The sequence below is a fragment of the Oenanthe melanoleuca genome, chromosome 5, assembly GCF_029582105.1.
Source record: "Oenanthe melanoleuca isolate GR-GAL-2019-014 chromosome 5, OMel1.0, whole genome shotgun sequence".
In the NCBI taxonomy this organism is placed as follows: Eukaryota; Metazoa; Chordata; class Aves; order Passeriformes; family Muscicapidae; genus Oenanthe; species Oenanthe melanoleuca.
This window is the reverse complement of record NC_079339.1, coordinates 31,094,984-31,117,193: the sequence shown is the minus strand read 5'-3', so window position 1 is coordinate 31,117,193 and position 22,210 is coordinate 31,094,984. Positions and strand designations below refer to the sequence as shown.

The following is a 22,210-nucleotide window of genomic DNA, read 5'->3' as shown; positions in this document are numbered from 1 at the left end:
TGCCTACAGGCAGCAATTTGTGCATGACTTCAGTTCTACAGCTTTTTGAGTTTAACACAAAACAGTCACGTACTGTCAGCTCAAAATAAAGTACATTAAAACATAACTGAAATCTTCCACCATCTAGTGAGAGCCCCTTTTCTTGCATAGGCTCAGCTTATATGGTAGAGTTACAAAAAATACCCCACCAAAACCAAACAAAAAAAAAAATTCAATATATCCTTAAGAATTGTTTGTGTATATGACAGCTTGTATAACAAATTATGTTTATCCTGCACTCAAATTAAAAATGGCATTTTCTAAAGTCTTTTCATCACAACCAGAAAAGGCAAGCAGAGTCCAGGGGCCATCTTCAATACAGCCCATTAATCACTGCACAGGATTGCTGCACTGCTCACTGCAGCCACAGAAGGTTAGCATTCTAGGAGAATATTCCAAGTTTCCTTCATCCTATTCCAGCCTGACTACTGATTGAGTCAAAGGATGCTGCTTGTTCCTGTGTCCAATGACATCCCTTGATACCAAACAAGCTTTTTTGGAAGAATATCTTGGATTTGGAAGAAGGTTTACTCCTCTTCCTTACAACTCTTTCACAGCTGAGGTTCATTCTCTGACTCTCATATGGTTGTAGCAGAAGGGGATTTACTCACTAAGTTCCACTGGCCACCTTCAATACCAGTAAAATAAAGAGTCTGGAAACAGATTCAGCATGTCCAACATCTTGTATGGCAGAGTTCATCTTGTAAAACTACTTCTCTGCCATATTTTCTATGGCCTTCCCATATTTACTTAATATAAATAAATAAACAAATAAAAACAACTTACTGATATTCTTCTGAAAGACTTAAATTCAAGATAGGTCAGGTGGTCTGACAGCTCCTCTGGCTCAAGGTGATCAAAAAGAAGTGAGACTTTCCTTTTCTTACTGGTGTTGGCCTTTACACGCTGTGTCAGCTTTCTAGACCAGTCCCTAGAATTTCTTTTAAAACAAAAATACTCCAAGTTATTTACAGTAATTTTTTCCTCTTTTCCTAAGTCAGAGGTAACAGTGTTTTCAGGCCTTACTGCAGTAAAAAGTGAATTATTTGCATTTCTAAACAGCAAACTCCTTTCATGTGTTAGATTACATGACAAAATATTATTGTTAGTCTTTATTTTATTGATGTAGCATCTTCAGTACAATATAAACAATATAAACTGTTTTCAGTACAATATAAACAGCATGAGTCTATATAATTTCTGCAATCAGTTCTATATTTTCAGAATAGCTGTCTGTAACTTTGTCTTCATTGAACACATTCAGCATTCCTCCATTTAATAATTCTTAGATTTCCTTGAGCAACCTCTGATTATGAGCTGTTCCACTTTGCTATTGACCTATAGAGTAATAAAATTCATCTCGATTTGAAAAGCTAAATATCCTCTTGCATAACCAGATACATAATGTATGCCAAATTCCACTCTGCTTTAGCCTGTGCATTTCCAAAGTAATAATACTTATTTTGTCAGTTGTACTGTTCCACAGAACTCTCTCACTCTCATGTAACAGGGAAAGATTCTTCCCAAGAAAGAGCTCCATGATGTATAGCTCTAGGATTTATTCCTCTCATGACAAGTATTTTATAACCAAAATCATCTAAACAATATCAAGAGTCTGACAATGTAACAAACTATATCTTCATTACCTTTGTTGCTAAAATATAAACACACTTTTTTACCTCATCTTACCCAACCAAATTGTATTTTCCCTTTTCATTGAATTCAAGTGATCTTGCAAAACCATTAGGTATCTACAAATTTTCTAAGTTCCTGGATAGTCAAACTTAGCTATTGTAGAGAATCAGCCCAAAGTCCCCACAGCAGCTAAATTCAACCTAAGCCATTCTGGAAGGCATTCTGTTCCTCTACACAGTGTATATTTCATCTGTAATGAAGTACAAATTTTTCTAAGGATTGCTAACATATGCCTTATGAGAGACATGGTATTTCAATAAAGGAAATTCAGAGTGAAAGTTTGTTTTCTGAGTATACTGAGGCGTTGGCACTCACATTTGAGATGTGTCAATTAGACGACAATGTAACTCCTCACCATTAGCTCTAACCACCTCTTGAAATTCCTCCATAGCTGTGGACAGTTTAGAGTCCATTTTGAACATAATCCAGAATTCTGTAATCCAATACCTATTACAATAAAATTAAAAAAAAAAAAAAAAAAAAAAAAAAAAGAAAAAAAAGAAAAAAGGTTTGAAAAGGTTTGGTCAGTGCAGCTGTTTCAGCTGTGTCCCCTCCCAGCCTCAGGCTCACCCCCAGCCCACACTCAGGCAGGAGCAGAAGAAACAGAAGGCATTGATATTACATTGATATTACATTGATACTGTGCAATCACTGCTCAGCAATAGGCAAAATAATCTGAGTTTCACTCACAGATTCAACACACAGCATTATAGAGGCTGCTATGAAGAAAGTTAACTCTATCCCAGACAGACACAGCACCCAGCACTGAAATATGTGAAAACCTGTGCTTGCTGGAAAAATGGAAATGCACATTCTTACAGATGCATGTATGTATGCACTTGCCTGGAAGCGAAAATGTTACCAGATCTCACACAATACTAAAGCATTTTGACATAACCAATAATACTCTGCTCTGAGAATAATAAAACCATCATAATTTAAAACAAATTCTACTTTCCTTTACTAATAATTTCCCCCTTTATGTAAAAAGAGGTACAATCAATCTATTAGAGCTGAGTATTTTCCTTCTCTTCTGTTTTCTCTAAACTGAGATATCAAACTTTATTATATTTACTAGGTAAAAAAAGTGTTCCAGGACCATTGCAAGTGAGAATTACTAAGAATTACTTACCAAATGCAATAGAGCTCTGCTTAGTAAAAAAAATCTGCGATTTCCCACCTAATTTTTAGTAGATCTATATAATAATATTAGACCCACTTCTATAATTTCCTGAGCACTGTCAATTTTCACTGATGTTTAAGACACAGATTCTTATAGACTCAGTTCAAAACTGTGACCTGACAACTGATTTAAACAGATCTGCTAAAAGCCAGTTGGACCTTTTTGTAAAAAGCTGCTGAAGTGAACCTTGAAAAGCTAAAGCAGAATATCTGCTTCTCTTTTTAATGTCAATTTCAGATATGCAAAAAACATATTTGTATTTGTCACATGGATGTCTGCAGACTAACAACTAATAGCTACCAACCAAGCTACTTACCTCACAAAATAGCAAATCTTTACACACAGCATGGAAGAGTTATTTTCTAAAGCATTCAGATAGGTAGAAAACTGTTAAGGAAAACCAGATCCATTGGCACATGATGCAAAATGTAACATGCTTGATACTTCCAACATGCAAACAACAAGAATCATCCTGCTGATGGCAAATATTACATCAGATTAGGGTTTTACATAAGTATATCAGAAGGTTTTTACCAAAGTTTATTGAAACTATGACTACTATGAGTAATATTGATGCAGTTGCCAGAGTACTGAGTAGTGTTAACGTGAAGGGATTCTGTTTTCTACATGTTTCTTTGCAACATTTCTCACAATTCCCCATAAACCTTGTGCACTGACACATCATTAAAATTTAAAATATTCATACCAAGTTTATCAATCAATGCATTTATGGAACAATCCTTTTCAGCTAATTCACTGGAGATTAAAAAAAAAAAAGAAAAAAGAAAAAAAGCTACTTTCTTTTAACCATAACCAGTTGCAGACAATGGTAGAGCAAAATGTAACATGCCTCTCCATAGTAACCTCACCTTTCAGTTACACAACAGTTTTCATTTAATTTGCTCTGGCAACTGAAAGAAACAACCATATTTTTAGTCTATTAGCTCTTTAAAACATGTTTTGATATTGCAGCCAATGCCCATTGAAGTCATGGAAAATCCATTTTGAAAATGTATTACGCATGTCTTAATTCTTTTGATGAAGACAACACACATATTTTCAGGCCTGAAAAACACCATTTAATGGAAATACCTTGTGGATCTCACAATCTGATGGCAATTAACTGCAGCCTAAATGTACCACAGCTGAAGGGACATGCCATCTGCCCTTCAAGCATGCTTACATTAGGCTGACTATAGAAATGGTGAAGTCTGAGTAAATTCCCAAATATTTTTAAGGACTCCTTTCTGGATGTCTAAAATTAGATGACTTACAAATAACTTGCAACCACCTAAAATCACTCCCACAACTTAGGGAATGGGAAATGGTGCAACTGGGACACTTGCAAGGTTCTGCAAAATACAAGAGCCCCAACTACCTGATCCGTTCAAAACTGTCTTTAACTTTCAGTGTCTTTACAGGGAGCTATACACAGAGTTAAAAACCAAGCTTGCAAAATATGCAAGTCTAATAAAAGTTCGAGTTGCTTCTCTGGTTGTAGAAAACTTTCCATCTCAGAAAGAAGATGCAAGCACTGACTTTGCTCCATTTTCCAAGAGCCCACAAGGCTAAGTGAAATGCAACACTACCCCAGAGCTGCAGCTGAGCACACTTGATCCTACACCTGTGATCAGAGAAGCAGCAGGACAGTCCTGCTACAGACAGACAGTGCTCAGTAAAGCTCTGCTGTCAAGGATGCTGCTTGTAAATGTCTGGAAGATAGAGTTGGAGGAAAGAAAGGATTATTAAATCGAATTGTACCAAAATTGGATGGAGATTCCTAGCATGACAGGTCTCCATCCTGTACTGTGCTCATCTACTAGGAGCAAACATTTTGTAAAGCTAAGAAGACAGGTTACATAGCCCACAATTAAAAACTCCAAAGAAAGGTTAGTATTGTGAACATGATCTAGTAGTTAGATGGTGAAAAATCTAATGAGCCAGACACACACATATATGAGTCCAGGCAGTCAACTCAAAATGGGAACAAATAAAAAGGAAATGCTTATGATTTATCTCAGCAATTTTGAGGGTGCCTGAGAGAAATCATTTTTGTTGAAAATTTTCATATCCCAGTGAATACAGTTTTGTTCTTTGCTCTTTGACTTCATAGTGGGCAGAGAGAGAAACAGATCTGAAACTTAGGCCCAGGCTCACAGTACCCAATTGAGATGCCTACATTAATCAAACACCTGCTAGATATTCCCTCCACAGCCAACAGAGGGTGATTTATCCTACTTAAAACCTGACTTGGAGTTTCATCTTTTCCTCTGTGTACAACAAGCTAAACCAGACAAACAAAAAAAGCCAATCCTAAACCAAACAAAAGCACACCATACCACCAAAAACTGTAAAGAGCAAGTATACAATTTAATTAGTGGAATACTAACACACCCATAGATTAAATATCCTCTACTTACCCATCTCAAACTTGTCAGGCTATTAAGTTACCTTAAAAGCAGATGAAGATTACAAAGGATATAGATCAACAAGTTTCTGAAGCATGTCTGCAGAGGAGATGAAAAACTGATGCATGGCCAGAATTATTTTTAGCAGCTGGTTGTTTTTACATGCATTTCCTTCTAAATCTAAAAAACAAAAAGGATTATTCATATTGAAATCTTCATAAACAATTTGCAACGGGCTTTTTTCAGAATCCTAATTTTAATCAGGTCTGTTCACGTAAGTTATTTCAAAGATAGAAGTAACTTACTAATTTAGGGAGTGCATAATTTTTCTGGTGAGAGCCATATAACAACTACTATATTTCAGACCCTTAAAAATAAGAAAAAAATGGCAAGCAAAAAAGTAGCTGTGTCTCAAAAGTACTCAGATAATTATACATAATGATCTAAGCCCAGCAATCCACTTACATGCTTGGCTTTAGGCATATTAATATAAACTTGGAAACAAATCAATGAACTGAAGAGCAAAATAGTTCAGTTACTGATCCATATCATCCAGTCATTGGTATGACTACCCTTAGCAAAGAGAACAGCAATATTCTCAAGTGTTTGTGAGCCCTTTTGTACAGATGACACACATAACACCAAAGTGCACACACAGGATAGGATCACAGATGTGCACAGATGCACATGGAATGAGATACAACACATGCTAGAAACCCAGAGGTTAACCTGGGCATACTCCCTGTGGTGGATCTAAATGCATTTCACATCAGCTTGAATTCTGCATTACAAGGATTTCAGCAGGAAAAAGGCTGTTTTCTGAAAACATCTGTTTTCTGAGTCTTGTGCAGGTTTTTTTTTCCATATTCCAAAAAGATCAAGGGCATGAGATGTAGCAGAACACTTTAAAAAGTTTCCATTTCTGCAACAAACAGTTGTGACAGTGTTTGTAAATATTAACTGACAGTGCTCTCCCACAGCCAGTCATAAGAGAACCTAAGTAGCTTGAACTGGAATTTCACGCCCTTTCAAATACAAAATAAATGTTATCTTTTTGAATAATTTTGAATAGATTAACCTCTATGGGAATAAGTGTAGTTCTCTCTTTAAAAAGCAGCAGCAGGAACAAGATAGAGAAGCAAAGCACAACACAGTGAAATGGAAGAGGGATGTGAAAGGGCAGATCTCCAGCATATTAAATGACTGCTGGGAAAGGCAGGGAGAAGGCACTTTAACTTGCACATCACCAAAATGGAACGTTAAACTGAGCCCATTTGCAAAACATTCCACATTAGCTGCTGAACATGAATTTCCATGCCCTTCTACAGAAAGATACCAAATGTGTCCACCTTCAGTGCTATGGGCAAGGGGAAATTCTGCCTGTCCTACAGCCCCATGAATGAGAGCAGTATAGACCCCAAGTAAAGGTATGATACAAGCTCTCAGTTTTACAAAGTTTATGTGTTCCTTGCTTGTGTTCACACATAATTTCATTCCTTGCTGAAAGAATCGTTCTGAGATTTAAACTTCCTAGGTATTACAGCATGAACACTGAGGGCAAACCAGCAAGTTATTCAGCTAGAAAAGTGGAAAACTTGCAGAGGAAGGCTGGGACAACAAGAATCAATACTTATTCAGGCCTTTAGTATTTAGCATTTTGTACTCTTTGAGTGTCTTCACAAAGAGTAAGATTATTTTAGGCCTTGCACACAAAAGCCTGTATCAGTTTTCATCCTTTGACAAAACTTGGTGTTCTGCCAGAAGGTCCATCCACTAGCTCCTGTTTAATCAGGAGAACAGCTCAGTACATGCTTAACTTGAAAGCCAAATGGGTATGTGCACACATACCATTAAGAATATACAGCTTCTCATAAGTGCACAATATAGATCATTTCCAGACAATAAAGACAGAAATTAACACTCTCTCTCCCTTGGCACTTTGGTTGTGTGCATTCCAAAATCCTCTGCTATGACATAACACAGGTACCACTTGGCCCCAGGTTCCCATTTGAATTTCTGTTTTCTAGGTCTCTCTTCTATTTAGCTTTTTCATATCACAAAGGTGCAGAGAAAAACACTATGTTCTGCCTACTATTAGTAATTAGGTCAACACATTTATGGTGTTTTCCTGCATAATAAAAGTGTATTTATGCTTCACCACATCCAGACCTAATTACCTTGCAAGAGAGATACACTTCATTACAATGACATGAAATTATTTTGCACACATCAGAGCAATACTAGGTTTGGGGCTATCTATTCTCCCATCCAACTAAAATGCTCACCTTCACAAAAAAACCCCCATTGTATTCATGGTGGCTTAAAAAACAAAACAAACACTGTGCAAAAAGAAATCTAAATGCTGCCAGTGGAGCTGGGCAGTGAACAGCAAGCCTGCATGGAACCGGACCAGCACAGAATTTAGCATGGTGAAGCTCTTTGTGCGGGCAGTGGAGGCAGCAGGAGAGCTGTCCTGGCTGTGCTGCAAGCTGCTCTGGTGCCTCTGCAGCGTCCTGAACCCCCAGCAGTTTGTTTGAAACTCCTTTTCATTTCCGTTTGTGTACCTGCTTCTAACCACACAGCCTGCTGAGCAAAACCACGGAGTGAACCAGCCCCAGCGGCATGGGTGTGTTTCACTTAGATAATTTACATTAAAGAAAGCTGCAAATTACTGCCTAAACCTGAGCTTTGTCTCGCTGCAGCAAAGTGCAAATAACCAACTGCTCCCATGTTTTTCTCCTGTAAATTCCCTTACTGTACTAAGATTTTTAATAAATATACTTTGAAACAAAAAAGAAAGCAGAAGTTGAATATACTTTTCCAGCATTTAACTCCATGAGTGAAAGCACAGTGACAGTTAATGGTAAGTATTTTATGATCTATGTAGTAGCACAAAGCCACTAAAACCTACAATTACAAAGTTCCATTTCTTATGTGAGACTCAGAACACACAAGGGTGAGAACCTTCTGATCTAGGCCCATCAGCCACCCTATTGCATGATGCAATGAGTGACTCCTCACAATCCATAATCTGTGATTAGAAATACCTTAAGTATCGCTCGATCCTCTACTGGTTTAGAGAAACAAATTACTCAAAAGTCAGTAAGGCTTTAAGAGTAAACTACCTGCATTTCTCCAGGTCCTGATGGCCACAGACCTGTGGTAAATGCACTTAACAGAAAGAATATGTTCAGTAGAGAAGATGGCTGCACTGAGACCTTCCCTCCAAAGCATTAATAAAATAAGGCAGTAGCAAGAACGCCAAGGATGTCTTAACCAAAGTGAATTTTGCAGGAAAGAAAAGTTAGCTTCTCTAAGAGGCCTAATTTAATAAGTGCCATCTTTATTTCATAAGCAGGTTCCAACTGTATCACCTAGAGTACAATTTGAAATGAATCAGGAGTGAATCACATAGCACTGACATCACATGATCAGTGACTAAGCTGCTAAGAACACGAATAACTTCTTGTAAACTCCCTTAGGTCTTCCAGTGGTTATCAAAAAGTAGCACCAAAAACAAAAGTATCAAGCAGTTGACAGAAGTAAAGTGCAAAGCTGAAGGTCGTGGGCTGCTATTCTGATGTGCTGCACAGAATTCTTCAAGACTTCTGCAATTTTTTTTTTCTAGCAGTTTAAAGAAGATGGTGTGGGGATGGTGCTATAAATGTCTGCAAAAATTATTAAGTCAACATGTGATCTGAAAACTGAGGCAACTTATGTTCCTAAGGTCCCAAGGTCTCAAAGACCTTGATGAAACACACACATGTATGAAATATGCAGACACATGTGGGAGTACATGGCAGGGTTTAGTGACTGAAATGACAGCCTTAAGTCAATTAATCTGCCCCACATGTACTGCAAGATAACTTTAAAATGGCTAGAAGCAACCAAAACTAAATAAAATATTTCACTAGTATTTTACAGATAGTCCCTGGAAATTCCCTTTACAAACAGGAAACAGTCTGTTCCCCTTCAGCTTAAAACTTTTGCAACCCATAGTAGCCTTCTTACTCCAGACTTACTACTGTGTTGGAATTTGATACCCTGTAACAGAACCAGTCATTTAACTCTCTTCATTAAATTGAATACATTTGGTCAGAATCAGAGTCCCAAGAAGTCACCATTCTCCCTGTCAGTTATGACACCAATATTGAGGGTCAGCAAACAGATTGAACAAATTTTTTAATGACAGCTGATGGCAGATATCAGGGCTAGGAGGCAAGATATTCTATTCTGCTGCTCCAATATAGAAACAGCTTTCTCAAAATCGTGCTTCAGAACCAGTTTAACTTGTTCTAAAAATTCTACAGCGATAAGGACTTCACAGCTTTTGTAGATGACTTATTCCAATGCTTGAGTTTCTCTAAAATTTAAGAGTTTTCATTTCTGTCTAATCAAATATTTCAGGCAACTTGGACTGCTTAAGCCCAGAGAAGAAAATTTTGTTTAGCTTATCAATATATTTTCTCTGCTTCAGGGTTGCATCCCTCATCTATTTTCTGAGCTAAGAAACACCAAATTTGACATTTTTTTATTCCTCAGAGACAAGGTTTTCTAGCTACCTGGTCAACCTTGATATTGTTTTCTGAACCCTTTGTAGCTTGCACCATTATGAAGAAAACCTGAATATAGTACTACAGAGGAGATCTTAGCACCAGACTTAGAATATTATTCTTAGTATCCTTTACATAATACCTTTATATACACCTACATTTTAATGTAAGTAAATGTGCATGTATAATGTATATACAGAAAATATGGAAGTACACACATCCCTCTATACACACACTCAGAGTCTTTTGCAGTGATACAATATTATTAATTGTAATTAATACCATTTTCAGTTTTAAAGTCCCTCTGGACAATGAGATCCTTTTCTGAAGAAATGCTGTATATGATGGACTTTACCATACTGTTTTTACAGCTGATTACTCTAAGTAGAGCTTTGCACTCATCCTTAATGAATTTTTCTTTGTTCCAAATCGTTATCTTAAGTGCTTAATATCTTTCAGAAATAATATAACTTAAGAAGAATATCCTTATATATATATATAATAACACAGTAATTAGGTAATAGAAGGCTTTTTTTAGTTTTAGCTGCAGCAGAAAGCAGGTGGAATATTGAGCTCCCCAGCTTACATTTAATTCTGTACAGGATGATGGTATTCCCCTTTGTGCCACAAGAGTGACATGATGTCAGACAGCACCAAAACATTCAGAGAATTGCACCAAAGTTTTGGTTTTGTTTGTTTATGTCTTTTTAAATTGGCTTGTTGTCCACACATGCTTGCAACTATTGAGTTTTACATAAATTTATTTACACAAGTAATTGATCTTAGGAAGAAAAACTCCAAAATTAAACTTAGAAGAAATCAGTATTTTCCTGAGAGGAAAGAACTGCACTACTCTGTGATCAATCCTGCAATAACAGCTCTCCAAAAAAAGCCAAGTAAACACACATGTTAGAAGAAACCTCATAAACATGGTGTTTCTTCAAGCCTACTCCCTTTAAACACCCTGCAGAATAGAGGATGATGAACCCACTCCTGTTCCTCCAAATACTAAAAAACGAAGCAGATATATCAAAAGACAAAAGTGGGGATAATATACATCCAAAAGAATAACAAGACTTTTTTTTGTGAGGGGAGGGAACATTAGGGGAGAATAATCTCTAGGGAAAAATCATTACCCTCTCTCAGAAACAGTTTTTGGAAAGCTACATCTTGCAGAAAGAGCTCTAGGTGGGTAATTCTTTGAAATGAAAACAAGGAGATAAAAAGCTCTTGTCAAAGAAAAATGGGATTATTTTCATAAATTAAAATGTACTTTGAGAGAAACGAAATGCAATGTGGGTGGAAAGCATTCCATTAGCCCTGGAAATTCAGATGAGGTACACAGAAGACAAAAAGTTTGCACGCACGGACGCACACCACACATTGTTCTACAGCATATTTAAAATACTGATTCTAGCAAATTTAGATGTGAACTTTTTAATCAAATAGTCTTTTTCTCCAAAGCCTACAAAACATAATTCAAGCATTTGAGACTTTTCCTAAAGCTTTAAGCCATGCTACTGGAGCCATGTGAATTTTTTGAGCTGCAGGCAACTCCTGAATAATTCAAGTGTAATGCTTGGCAACACAGCTGTGCTAGCATATGCACTGATGCATAGGAAAAAACAGACTCCCAGAACAGAACCAGAAACTTCTGTGTCCCTGTCTGACCACTGAGGCCAGATGTGTGCCTGACCCTTGCACTGCAGTGCTCTACAACAAGCTTCCCTCTGACAGTGTGGTTGATGCAGTGGTGATGATGAAGCCTGTCCCACCCAAAGGTTCAAACTGCAGCTAGTAGACACCAAGCTGCTTGCCTCTCAAGGGCTTGAAGAGGTTGCAGATCAATTGGGTCTCACTTCCTGACCTCAGTTTTCACTACTGCTGCATGCTCCAGCTCCAATCCTGCTCTAATATTCCTCATTTACCATTTCACTTACATCCCAAAGTTTCCTAGCCTCTGCTGTACTTCTAGGCATACATCTGGAACTGGTGCTTCCAGCCTATGGCAAACCAGCAGCTGGGAATGCCTTCTCCCAGTGCCCCAGCAGTGAGGAGCTGCAGGGACACAGCCAGGACAGCTGACCCCAGCTGACCATGTCATACCATGGAATGCTTAGCATTTAAAAGCAGGCTGCAGGTTTGTCAGGGCTGCTGCTGCTTGGGAACTGCCTGATGGGCAATTAGAATATTTTGCATTGCTAAATAAAAGTTGTACTTATTTTTCCTGAAGTCATATTTAGAGGCACGAAGACAGAATTTGCAGGCATACCACTGTAGTAAATATAAGCAAATAAGAGACTTCTTTATAAATAAAAAAGTCTAAATTTTCTTCATTTTGTTTTATTACTTACTTCTCGGCTTTGGAAAATTATATTGAGAAAAGTGAAGTCAAATTTGCTAAAGAGAACTTTATAATATATATATAAAAATAACCAAAGTTCATTTTCTTTGGGAAAATTTTTTCACAGACATCAGGTTAAAAAAGAAATCATTTTCATTTTGGTACAACCACAATTAACTTTAATAGTTAGCTAAACAGCACCTATTTTTCTGTTCCCACAATGTCATGCATTCTACAGAGCAGTAATGACTCTTCTGTTCCCACAATGTCATTAATTGATCATTAACATAGCTTCTGTTGCCAGGCAATACTAAAGTTTCTGCACTGTCTTTGACAAAATAGCCCTCAAATTACTTAACAGACAATGATAAACATCATTTTCACACAGAACAGCAGCATGAATAAAATTTAACTACTTGGGGGGACTAGAGACCTCAACATTCAGGCCAAGCTTCAAGAGCAAGGGATAAAACCCTGTAAGCTTGTGCAGCATGAGACAAAAAAACCACAAAACAATTGTTCAGGCAAACCTGAGAGGAAAAAAGCAAATGGCCATAGTTGCATTCTGTGGGTGTGCATGTGCCTTGAAAGAATTTATTGCCTTTGTATCAGAATTATACATTAGAATTTATTACATAGTAAATTTGATAAAAGGATAAACTCAGTAGTTGAACTGTGATTGTTTTAACAGTTAATTGTATATTTGAACAAGATTGGAAGAATGTATTTATGTTAAAGGCAGAGTGGTTTTTTCCAGTTAACTGATATGAGAAAACCTGGATAGTTTTCATTTTTTCTGTATTTTAGAGGAGAAAATTCCTACAGGGCTAAAGAGAGAACTCTAACTTGCCTGTTTTGTTGTTTGTAAGATGGATATAATATGAAGCTGACTCTCAAAGAATTCCTAAGCCTCTATATGTTTTTGCATGATATTGATACAAGCAATATAAAAATATTATCAGAACTACACAATGCAAGAATGTAGTTAGTTTTTATTCCAGAAAATGTGAATTATTATTAACTTGTATCATTTTAGGTAGCTTACACCTAAGAAGCCACCAGTCCCAGCACCTTTGTGAGATTTTTGATTTCTATCAAAACAATTCTGTGGCAACCTTAATTCAGATTAGACTGAACGTAGTTTCCAGTGTTTCTAATGTTTGTTTACAAACATGTCACTTTATCACACATAGAGGCAACAAACTAGTTTAGCATGGATCAAACACTGCAGAAAAACATCACAACCTACTCCTAGACCTAGCTGCCTGTGACTGTTAAGGCCATTAGAAGTTGTAAATTGTGTTAGCTTCACATAAATGCTATTAAGAACGTTGCTGATCTTTGAAGCTGTAATTTTCCACTTCCTTCAAGTCCTCCATGGGTGAAAATTCACATATATGTATAAACAAGTAGCTCCACTGTAAACAGTTTATTGTGGATGAGATTTCACACTGAATTATGCTATGTGGTCTCAGAAATACTTTTTGTTACTTTCCTAAAGCCTTTTACTTACATCTCTGAAGAAACCAGGGACACTGTACTGTGAGATGCATTTGAAGATGACACTTCTTGATTTCCTTTTAAATGAAGTGTCTGAATTGTAGGATAAGCATAGGGCATCCATATCCTTAAGTAAAAATACTTCCAGTGTTCAAATGCAAGAGGCAAAGAAAAAATCTTTTACTCAGAGGTTAAGGTCAAAACCACCTTCATTAACAATAACATCTTGAGCTCTTACAGACTTCTCAGCTTTTAAATGATCCTCAGATTTTTTTAGGAAGATGTAAGTGTTTGAATAAACAATTGCTTTCAAGTGCACTCTTGGAATTGTTTGTTGGGTAATTCTAGGTAACATTTCAGGAGTTCACTACAGATAAAACAAGCAGATATCAAATTGGCACCATGTTGAAGACACATGTTGTCCTGATTGCAATTTAAGGAAATGCTTTGCATGGGCATGGAAAAGGCCCTCTGACCCTACATGGTTTATTAGCTTGAATTCATGCTAAAATAGCTCACTGGATCTTTGAAAGGTATATTTGTTTTAAAAAAATAAGCACCCTTAAACTTTACTCTAGATTATAAAAGGTAAATTTATAAGATAAAAATAGACAAAGTCAAAGGAAAGAAACAGGGACCTCTTACTATGTACTAACATATAGTGGAGTTACAAAAAAAGAGAACATTTTTTAGATTAGAAATTGACTTCACAACACGTATTTAGAACTTCAAGTTCATGGTAGCATGAGGATTCCCTGGGGTGATAAACATCATGAGCATTTAGCAGATACAAAGTTAACAAATTAGGTACCCAGTGAACACTGCTAATGCATTTTTCTTCACTGATCTGTAACACTTTCTGAACTAAATGTATCTTATGCATTTATACAGTCTCACAAAGATTACTATAAGAACTAGACATAAAAGTATGGCTGTGCTAATAAGCATATGATTCCTGTGTTCTACTGACCTGCCAGCAGACCAGATCCTACTGTGATGGGTTCAACAACAAAGCTGATAGATTAAGTGCCTTTACAACTAACAACAAAACAGGAGACAAAGCCATATTGACCTTCAGAGAACTGTCTGCCAGTCAAAAGTACATTTTTTCCAGGCATTTTATGTACTACAGGAGATTAAAGTCATGGTTCTATGTAAAATTCCACTCCAGAACCACAGTCACTAATGAAGGTGTCATTCAGAATAAATTATCTCCCTCCTGAAGCTGTATATTCCAGGTCAAGACCTATTAACTACCTTCTTTGCTTCCCTTTGCTTTAACCATTTTGTTAACAAGTTAAAAACTTTTTATGAGCTTTTTGTTCAGGATTAATCTCTGTGATGTAGAGGTTGCATTGAACTTTTCTGCAGCTATTGTCTTTTCTAGCTTTTTTAACCATTTCACCCTACCTCCTGCTTTTCCTCTCTATGCATTCATCTCCCTTCTTTCTTTCTCTTTTCCTCCCCTACTTTTCTAAAGTAATCACATGTGATGCATTTATTGTGCTCTACAATTCTTCTTGTCAATCCAGTTCATAGCATCTGTAGCTGCTTATAACATTGGGAGGTCTTCTGAGACACATTTTGGAACATGTTTTGAATCTCTGCCCTCTATAACCAAATTCCTTCTCTTAAAACCTGTGAGAGTGGTTTCAAGTCTCTACAGATCTTCTCCTAAGAAAGGACTAGTATTCCTTTCTAAGATATTTCCTACCTTCAATCTCTCAGTGTGCTGGTTTTTCCCCAAACTCTTGCCTTCACTTACATCCTTGCTTTTTTGTTGCCTTTACTTTTGGCAACTCATTTACAGGATGATTAATCTTCCTCATCCTGATTCAAACTTTCATGGGACTTGTAGGAACCTCTAATTTTAGCATCTTCTCATCATGCTGTTGAACAAACACTGGTATGATGCTGCTCTTTCAGATGTAGTGAGCACCTACATGACTTCAATCTGCCACTTAAGACCCTCACTTGTTTCTGTCCAAGGCACAGGCCTGTCATTCATCAGTCCATGCTAAAGAAGACCAAGTGTGAGAGGTGAAAGAACACACACACTAATCATCCCAAAGTAGGAATTTAAGTTAGCTACATTGACTTTTGGATTAACTTGGCTGCCTGGACAAAGCTTTTCTACAAAACATCTTGGAATGCAGCAAAGTTTAGTCATCTCACTTTTAATTTCAACTTAGCATATCCCTCTCCTCCTTTCTTCTCCTAATCCATGTTGTAAGATAAACTACTTATGCTTGTGTTCTTCACAGCTGTGTGCATGCTTCTTAGTTAGACCTTCTTGTGATATTCTCTGCATATACAGCAAAAGGCTGCCAGCTTCTCCTTACATACCATTGGTGACAGCAGCCTCTCTTATATAGTTTGCTTTTTTCAAACTTGTATAATTGAGTCCAGGAATATAAACTCAGCTACACCCATTACAGAGGAATTGTATTTGTACACATAACATCAGCAAGTGCAGTATAATGCTAACAAGATGCAGTATATACTCTGTAACATGACACATCAGCCTCTCCATCTACTGCCTCTTGTTATCCTTAGGACTAGACAGCAGATGAATCAATGGCTTTTTCCAGAAAGCAAACTTCAAATGTACAATGTCTTGGGAGGGATCTGTACTTTGAACATTTAAATAAAACTTGCTCAAATCACAATAATGACTTTATAGAATACAAAATATTATAGGTAGCATATAGCTTTTCCAAGACTGAAGATATAATCTCAGCCTAAACAGAACTATTAGCATAGAGGTTAGAAGATTTCAGTACTATGCATGAGAAGAAACTTGCTCAATCATTCAGAATTCTTGTAATCATTCTGCAGCTATGCTTTTTTCCCACCATTTTGCTCCCTGCCCCCAACTCTCTTCAAAATCTCAGATTAAAATCTTTTTCATCTCTTCCTTTATTGGCACAATAATGAGAATGAATTTTGCACTGGTTTTGGTGATAGCTACAAGAGCCTTCTTTAATGAACTTCATTATGCATTATAGTGTTGTAACAGATGTATTTTTATTTAAGTACCTTAATGGGAAGCTCCAACACAGCCTAAGAACATTCATAATTTCATAGAAGGTGTATAAATATAGACACCACTATGAGTTGTCCAATTAAGGGTCTAAACCTCTGCAGCACACATGATTTTAGAAATCCTTAGTGAGCCATAATGATGTTTGCTGATGCACTACAATTCACCTTGCTTGACTTATGTACAGCTTGACAAGGGTCAAGAGAACCCTATCTAGGGGACTACAGTAAATTTTCTAGCTCAAGTGTGAAACCCTTAAGAAAGACTCACATGCATGTGTAGCTGAACTGCACAGGTACAGTTGCTTTTCTTCATTACCTTAGTCCTTTTAATATACTGATGCCCAGGAACCTGAGAACACCTAAGCATGTCTGTAGTGCTATACAGAGTATTAGCCAAATAAATCTCCTGCTCAGGGTTTCACCTGCACCACTTTAAATTAACCACTTCAATAGCTATACTGGATTTTTATAATGTTGCATTTATATTACTGTTTTTTTATAAAAATATAGAAACACTAATATTGGTCAAGTAGTCACAGTATTACAACTACCTGAAGGTCTTATGTTTTAAAAATCTTAGGAATAGAGCTGTATAGCAGTTCAGTGTCTTCACAATAACAAAGTGGGGAAGAAAAGAAGCAAAAAAAAAAAAAAGACATTACTGACATTACACGTTTCACCAGCTTTTCTCAGACATGCATTTCTCTGCACATGCTGATTAGAAGGCCTTAAAGTTTAAAAAAAAAAAAAACCAACAACTCATTTTAAACAAATGTGAAAGATTAATCACTGTTTACACAGTATTTATGCACTGTACCAGTAGATCAGGACGATGTGTTACTGTTTAACTATATAGATAATTATTTTAGAGCTGAGTGTGTGTTCAAGTACATTTATCTTCTTAGGACTACTTCTGAAACTAAGACTTTGCCACATATACTTTGGGAGTAGCTCAAAGCACTGGAAGACTGAAAGCAAACAGATGTGCTACTTATAAGCAAATTATTCAGAATCACTTTAAGTGTCTTTAGTATTAACATATTTTAATAATATTGAATATAAACACATCTATTAATGAAAAAGTTGGAAAAGGAAACTAGGGATACACTGCTTAGGCAATGGTTACACTTATCCATATTTCGATTCATACTGTAAAAAGATAACCAAAAAGTTTAAAAAAATATAACTGTTTGGATTCTTTCTCTTTTATAAAGAAACAACTTTAATTCTATACTGATAATGCAAAAAACAATCCAGTGTTATCTCACCTAGCTTAAAAATAGCCCTTCTTGTTTAAAAATGTTTAATCTGAACATGTCGCTTACATGCATTATGAGAATGTTGTTGCAATATGCAAAAAATGCAATTATTACCTGCTAAAGATTACAAAATTGGTACTTGAAGGAACACCAACTCTTAAAAGTGTAGATTATTGGAATTTGCCTGGTTCCCTCAAGAAAAAGCAGTAGTTACTCTAATCTCTCAGCTTATATTAAACACATCTGCATAAACACATCCACCAACCAAAACTACAATCACCTGTAGCACAGACAATTCTCAGTCAACACCTTTCTATCCACCAATAAACTTAATTCCCAACTAAGGGATTCAAACATAGCCAAGCCAGAAACAAATTAATGTGACTCTCAACACCCCCAGGCACTCACCAAAAGACTGAATGCAGGTCTCAAGAAGATCTTCCAAAGTGGCTCCCTTGGCCAGGTGCCCCAAGGGCACCATCATGACCTGAGTGTGGTTGGAGAGGCTGGGACAGTGGCTGCTCTGCTGCAGCTCCAGGGCTGGTTCAGGGGCAGTGCTGCATGCTTGGGCAGGTTGCCTAGAAGAAAGCACAATAGTGAAGTAAATACAAGAAGAGAGAGTGGCAAATTTTACACTGCATGGGAAAGGAGGAGAGATTTAAGGGACAATTAACTCCTTCTAGTTAGGGTGCTGAAAGACATTACCCTCCCACTTAATATGTACACCAAAGGGGCTGCTCAGTAAGTGACATTTCTTTCTGCTAAATATCAGTTGCACAGCACATGGTTATAGAGCTCCTTGAATGATCTATCAGGGATATCAGAAATCTTGTCTCTTTGTTGGAGAGTATGCAATAATACCTAATACCAGATGTTTGTGTGCCCACCAAAAGCAAAGGAGAAGAAAAATATAACTATTACACACACTGGAAAACACCAGACTACCTTCATTAATTTAACTTGAAAAGTCACTGTTAAGTAAACAAAATATTAGCACAATAGTGCATAGTATCAGCACCTAATAGTGGATTATGGCACAATCAAAACAAATATATTAATTTTGCATCTATTCTATACTAATATTTCCTCTTAAGTTGTTTTAAAATAGTGTACATGAGCAAATAACTGTGTTTGACAGCAATTGTAAATGAGACCAAAATAAAGCACATATCTAATTTTAGTCTTGTGTTTTGACCATATAATACCTTCTACTTCAAGAATGTGTATGTTTATGGATAATATTAAAGGCAATTCGTTGCATGCATACAAGTTCATATTTCTGTATGAAATAGTAAGTTGGAACAATATTGTATTGGTGAAAAGCAATGAAATATATTTGCCTGCAAATAGCAGGAACCACTGCAAAATCTGACTTCAGAGTATACAGTAACAAAAGAACAACAAACACTGCCGTTTCAATAAAACTTGGGTTTATTTCAGGGACTCCTGAAATTTCAGGGATTCTTTGGGTTTATTTCAGACACTGCACAGCCTTCCTAAATAAGTGGCTGCAGCATCTTTAAGCTGCTACCTTAGGCTTTCAAATAACTTTTCTTGGAACACGATGCAAGGCTCTATTTATTAATCAGCTGACAGTCCCAGGAAGAAAAGGCACAGAAATTCCTCCAGTGTGCTTATTACATACGGATAGCAGAAGTAAATCCACAGACATCCCCGAACAGGCACTCCTGCATGAAGTTAAAAATATGCATGCCTCATGAGGACAGACTGGACCCTACCTCATCCCCGTGAAAGTCCAGCCTTATCCTCACCTTTCCGTCTCACTTGAATGCTGGGAAAGCCACGACACTCACCACGCTGTCATTTACAACCCAACACTGATCCCAGGCTCCCATAGTTTAAACTCAGGAAAATACACTCCGGACCCTTCAGAGGCAGCAACCATCACTGAGCTCCTCCGTTGTTAGGCTGACAGTGGCTGACACGCAAATGTTCTCTTCCCTTCCCCCTTTTTCTCAATTTCCCTCTCAGCTTTGTGATCTGACTTCCTGTTCTCATACAGAAAGAGCGAGAGCCTGATCAGCTTTCAGCGTTTTCACAAGCTTAAGCCCCTCTCCTAGCTTTGTTCCAGTGCCCCTTCAACACAGGGCAGAGGATCCCAGCAAGCAGTAACGAAGCAGGAGCAAATGCAGAAGATATTTCAGGTTTTGGCAACACAAGGGAGAAAACCTGAAGTTTCCACACCTGAAAAAAGTTCACAGTAACACCGTGGCCGACTTGGCCACGCTGGACAGGCAAAGCCCAGCCGGTGGCACCGCTGGTTATTCCTTGGAACAGCTCCTCTGGCAGCAGTGCCCCGACATGGCAAAGAGATGAGAGCGGGGCTGAGGAGAGCGGGGAGCGCCCTTGGCGGCGGGGACAGCATCACGGATAAGCGTCCCCGAGCAGGTGCCGCTGCCCGGCGGGGCGGTGCCGGCCGAGCCCGGCCGTGCCCAGTAACCGAACCGGGCAGTGCCCTGCTAACCGAGCTCCGGCCGTGCCCAGGTAACCGAGCCTGGCAGTGCTCAGGTAACCGAGCCGGGCCGTGCCCACGTAACCGAGCCGGGCAGTGCCCCGCTAACCGAGCCTGGCCGTGCCCGGTAACAGAGTCGGGCCGTGCACCGCTAACCGAGCCCGGCCGTGGCCAGGTAACCGAGCCGGACCGTGCCCCGGTAACCGAGCCGGACCATGCCCCGCTAACCGAGCCGAACCGTGGCCAGGTAACCGAGCCGGGCAGTGCCCCGCTAACCGAGCCGGACCGTGCCCCGCTAACCGAGCCCGGCCGTGCCCCGCTAACCGAGCCGAACCGTGCCCAGGTAACCGAGCCGAACCGTGGCCAGGTAACCGAGCCGGACCGTGCCCCGCTAACCGAGCCGAACCGTGGCCAGGTAACCGAGCCGGACCGTGCCCCGCTAACCGAGCCGAACCGTGGCCAGGTAACCGAGCCGGGCCGTGCCCCGCTAACCGAGCCGGACCATGCCCCGCTAACCGAGCCGAACCGTGGCCAGGTAACCGAGCCGGACCGTGGCCCGGTAACCGAGCCCGGCCGTGCCCAGGTAACCGAGCCGGGCAGTGCCCCGGTAACCGAGCCGAACCGTGGCCAGGTAACCGAGCCGGACCGTGCCCCGCTAACCGAGCCGGACCGTGCCCCGCTAACCGAGCCGGACCATGCCCCGCTAACCGAGCCGAACCGTGGCCAGGTAACCGAGCCGGACCGTGCCCCGCTAACCGAGCCGGACCGTGCCCCGCTAACCGAGCCGGACCATGCCCCGCTAACCGAGCCGGACCGTGGCCAGGTAACCGAGTCGGACCGTGCCCCGGTAACCGAGCCGGGCCGTGCCCGCCGCCCCTCCCGGGAACGCCAGGCTCTCCCCCGCGCTGACCCGCCGCACACCGGCATCCATCCCAAAGGCTGGAACCGAATCCTGCCCCGCACAGCCCCCCCCGCGCTCCTGTCCTCTCCGGTCCCGCTCGCAGGGCCCGCAGTGCCACCCCCGAGCCCGGCCAGCCCCGCCCGGGCACCGCACGGTCCCGACACGGCGCGGCACGGCAGACTCACTGGTTCTCCCTCCTCCTGCCCAGGGTGCCCATGGCGGGCCCGGCCGCAGGTCCGCGGTGCGGGCGGCGCAGGGAGCGGAGCAGCCCGGGCGGAGCGGCGGGCCCCGCGCATCGCCCCCGCCCGCCGCCGCTCTCCGCGCCCGGCTCGCCCGGGAGGAGCCTGAAGCCGAGTCAAGTAGGGCAGCGACGGCGGCGGCCGCCACCCGTGACGAGCTGGCGGAGATCTTATCGGCTGGAGGAAGTTCGGAGCTGGGGCTGCTCTTCTCTGAAGCCGCCGGCTTTACCAGGTACCCAAGAGCGCTCCCGGCTCTCACCGCCCAGCTCTGAAGCCGCCGCAACTTTTTTTCACGGCACCGCCTCGGCCCGGTAGGGCAGGGCAGGATCTGCCCTCTCCTGCCCTCTCCTGCCCTCTCCTCCCCTCCTGCTTCCCAGCCCCGGGGCTCCCTGGTGGCTGAGCCGTCCCGGCGGAGCTGGCCCGGGTACCCAGCTCGCCCCAGGGACACGCAGCTGGATCACCAAGTGAGCCCCTGTGGGATGCTGAGGCGGAGGCACAAAACTCAGGTGCCCAGGCTGATGCCTGCCGTTTGAAAAGCTTATCAGGCACCCTACGCTGTCCCTCCAGTTTA

The 22,210-nt window shown here is 40.1% G+C and overlaps 1 protein-coding gene across 2 annotated transcripts in view; it reads right to left on the bottom strand.

The window, feature by feature from the left end:
• RASGRP1 (RAS guanyl releasing protein 1) overlaps positions 1–21,760 on the bottom strand; it is a 36,840-nt gene extending 15,080 nt beyond the window's left edge. The window contains exons 1-6 of one of the 2 annotated variants that reach the window (XM_056492425.1): positions 21,586–21,760; positions 18,435–18,604; positions 5,400–5,505; positions 3,234–3,296; positions 2,050–2,181; positions 826–979 (exon numbers count right to left, since the gene is read on the bottom strand). In XM_056492425.1, the coding sequence (XP_056348400.1) occupies positions 826–979; positions 2,050–2,181; positions 3,234–3,296; positions 5,400–5,505; positions 18,435–18,604; positions 21,586–21,617 (657 nt within the window). In that variant the 5' untranslated portion in view covers positions 21,618–21,760. Of the gene's footprint in view, positions 1–825; positions 980–2,049; positions 2,182–3,233; positions 3,305–5,399; positions 5,506–18,434; positions 18,605–21,585 lie in introns of both variants that reach the window. The other variant, XM_056492424.1, reaches the window with a different exon arrangement.
• Positions 21,761–22,210: the final 450 nt, after the last annotated feature.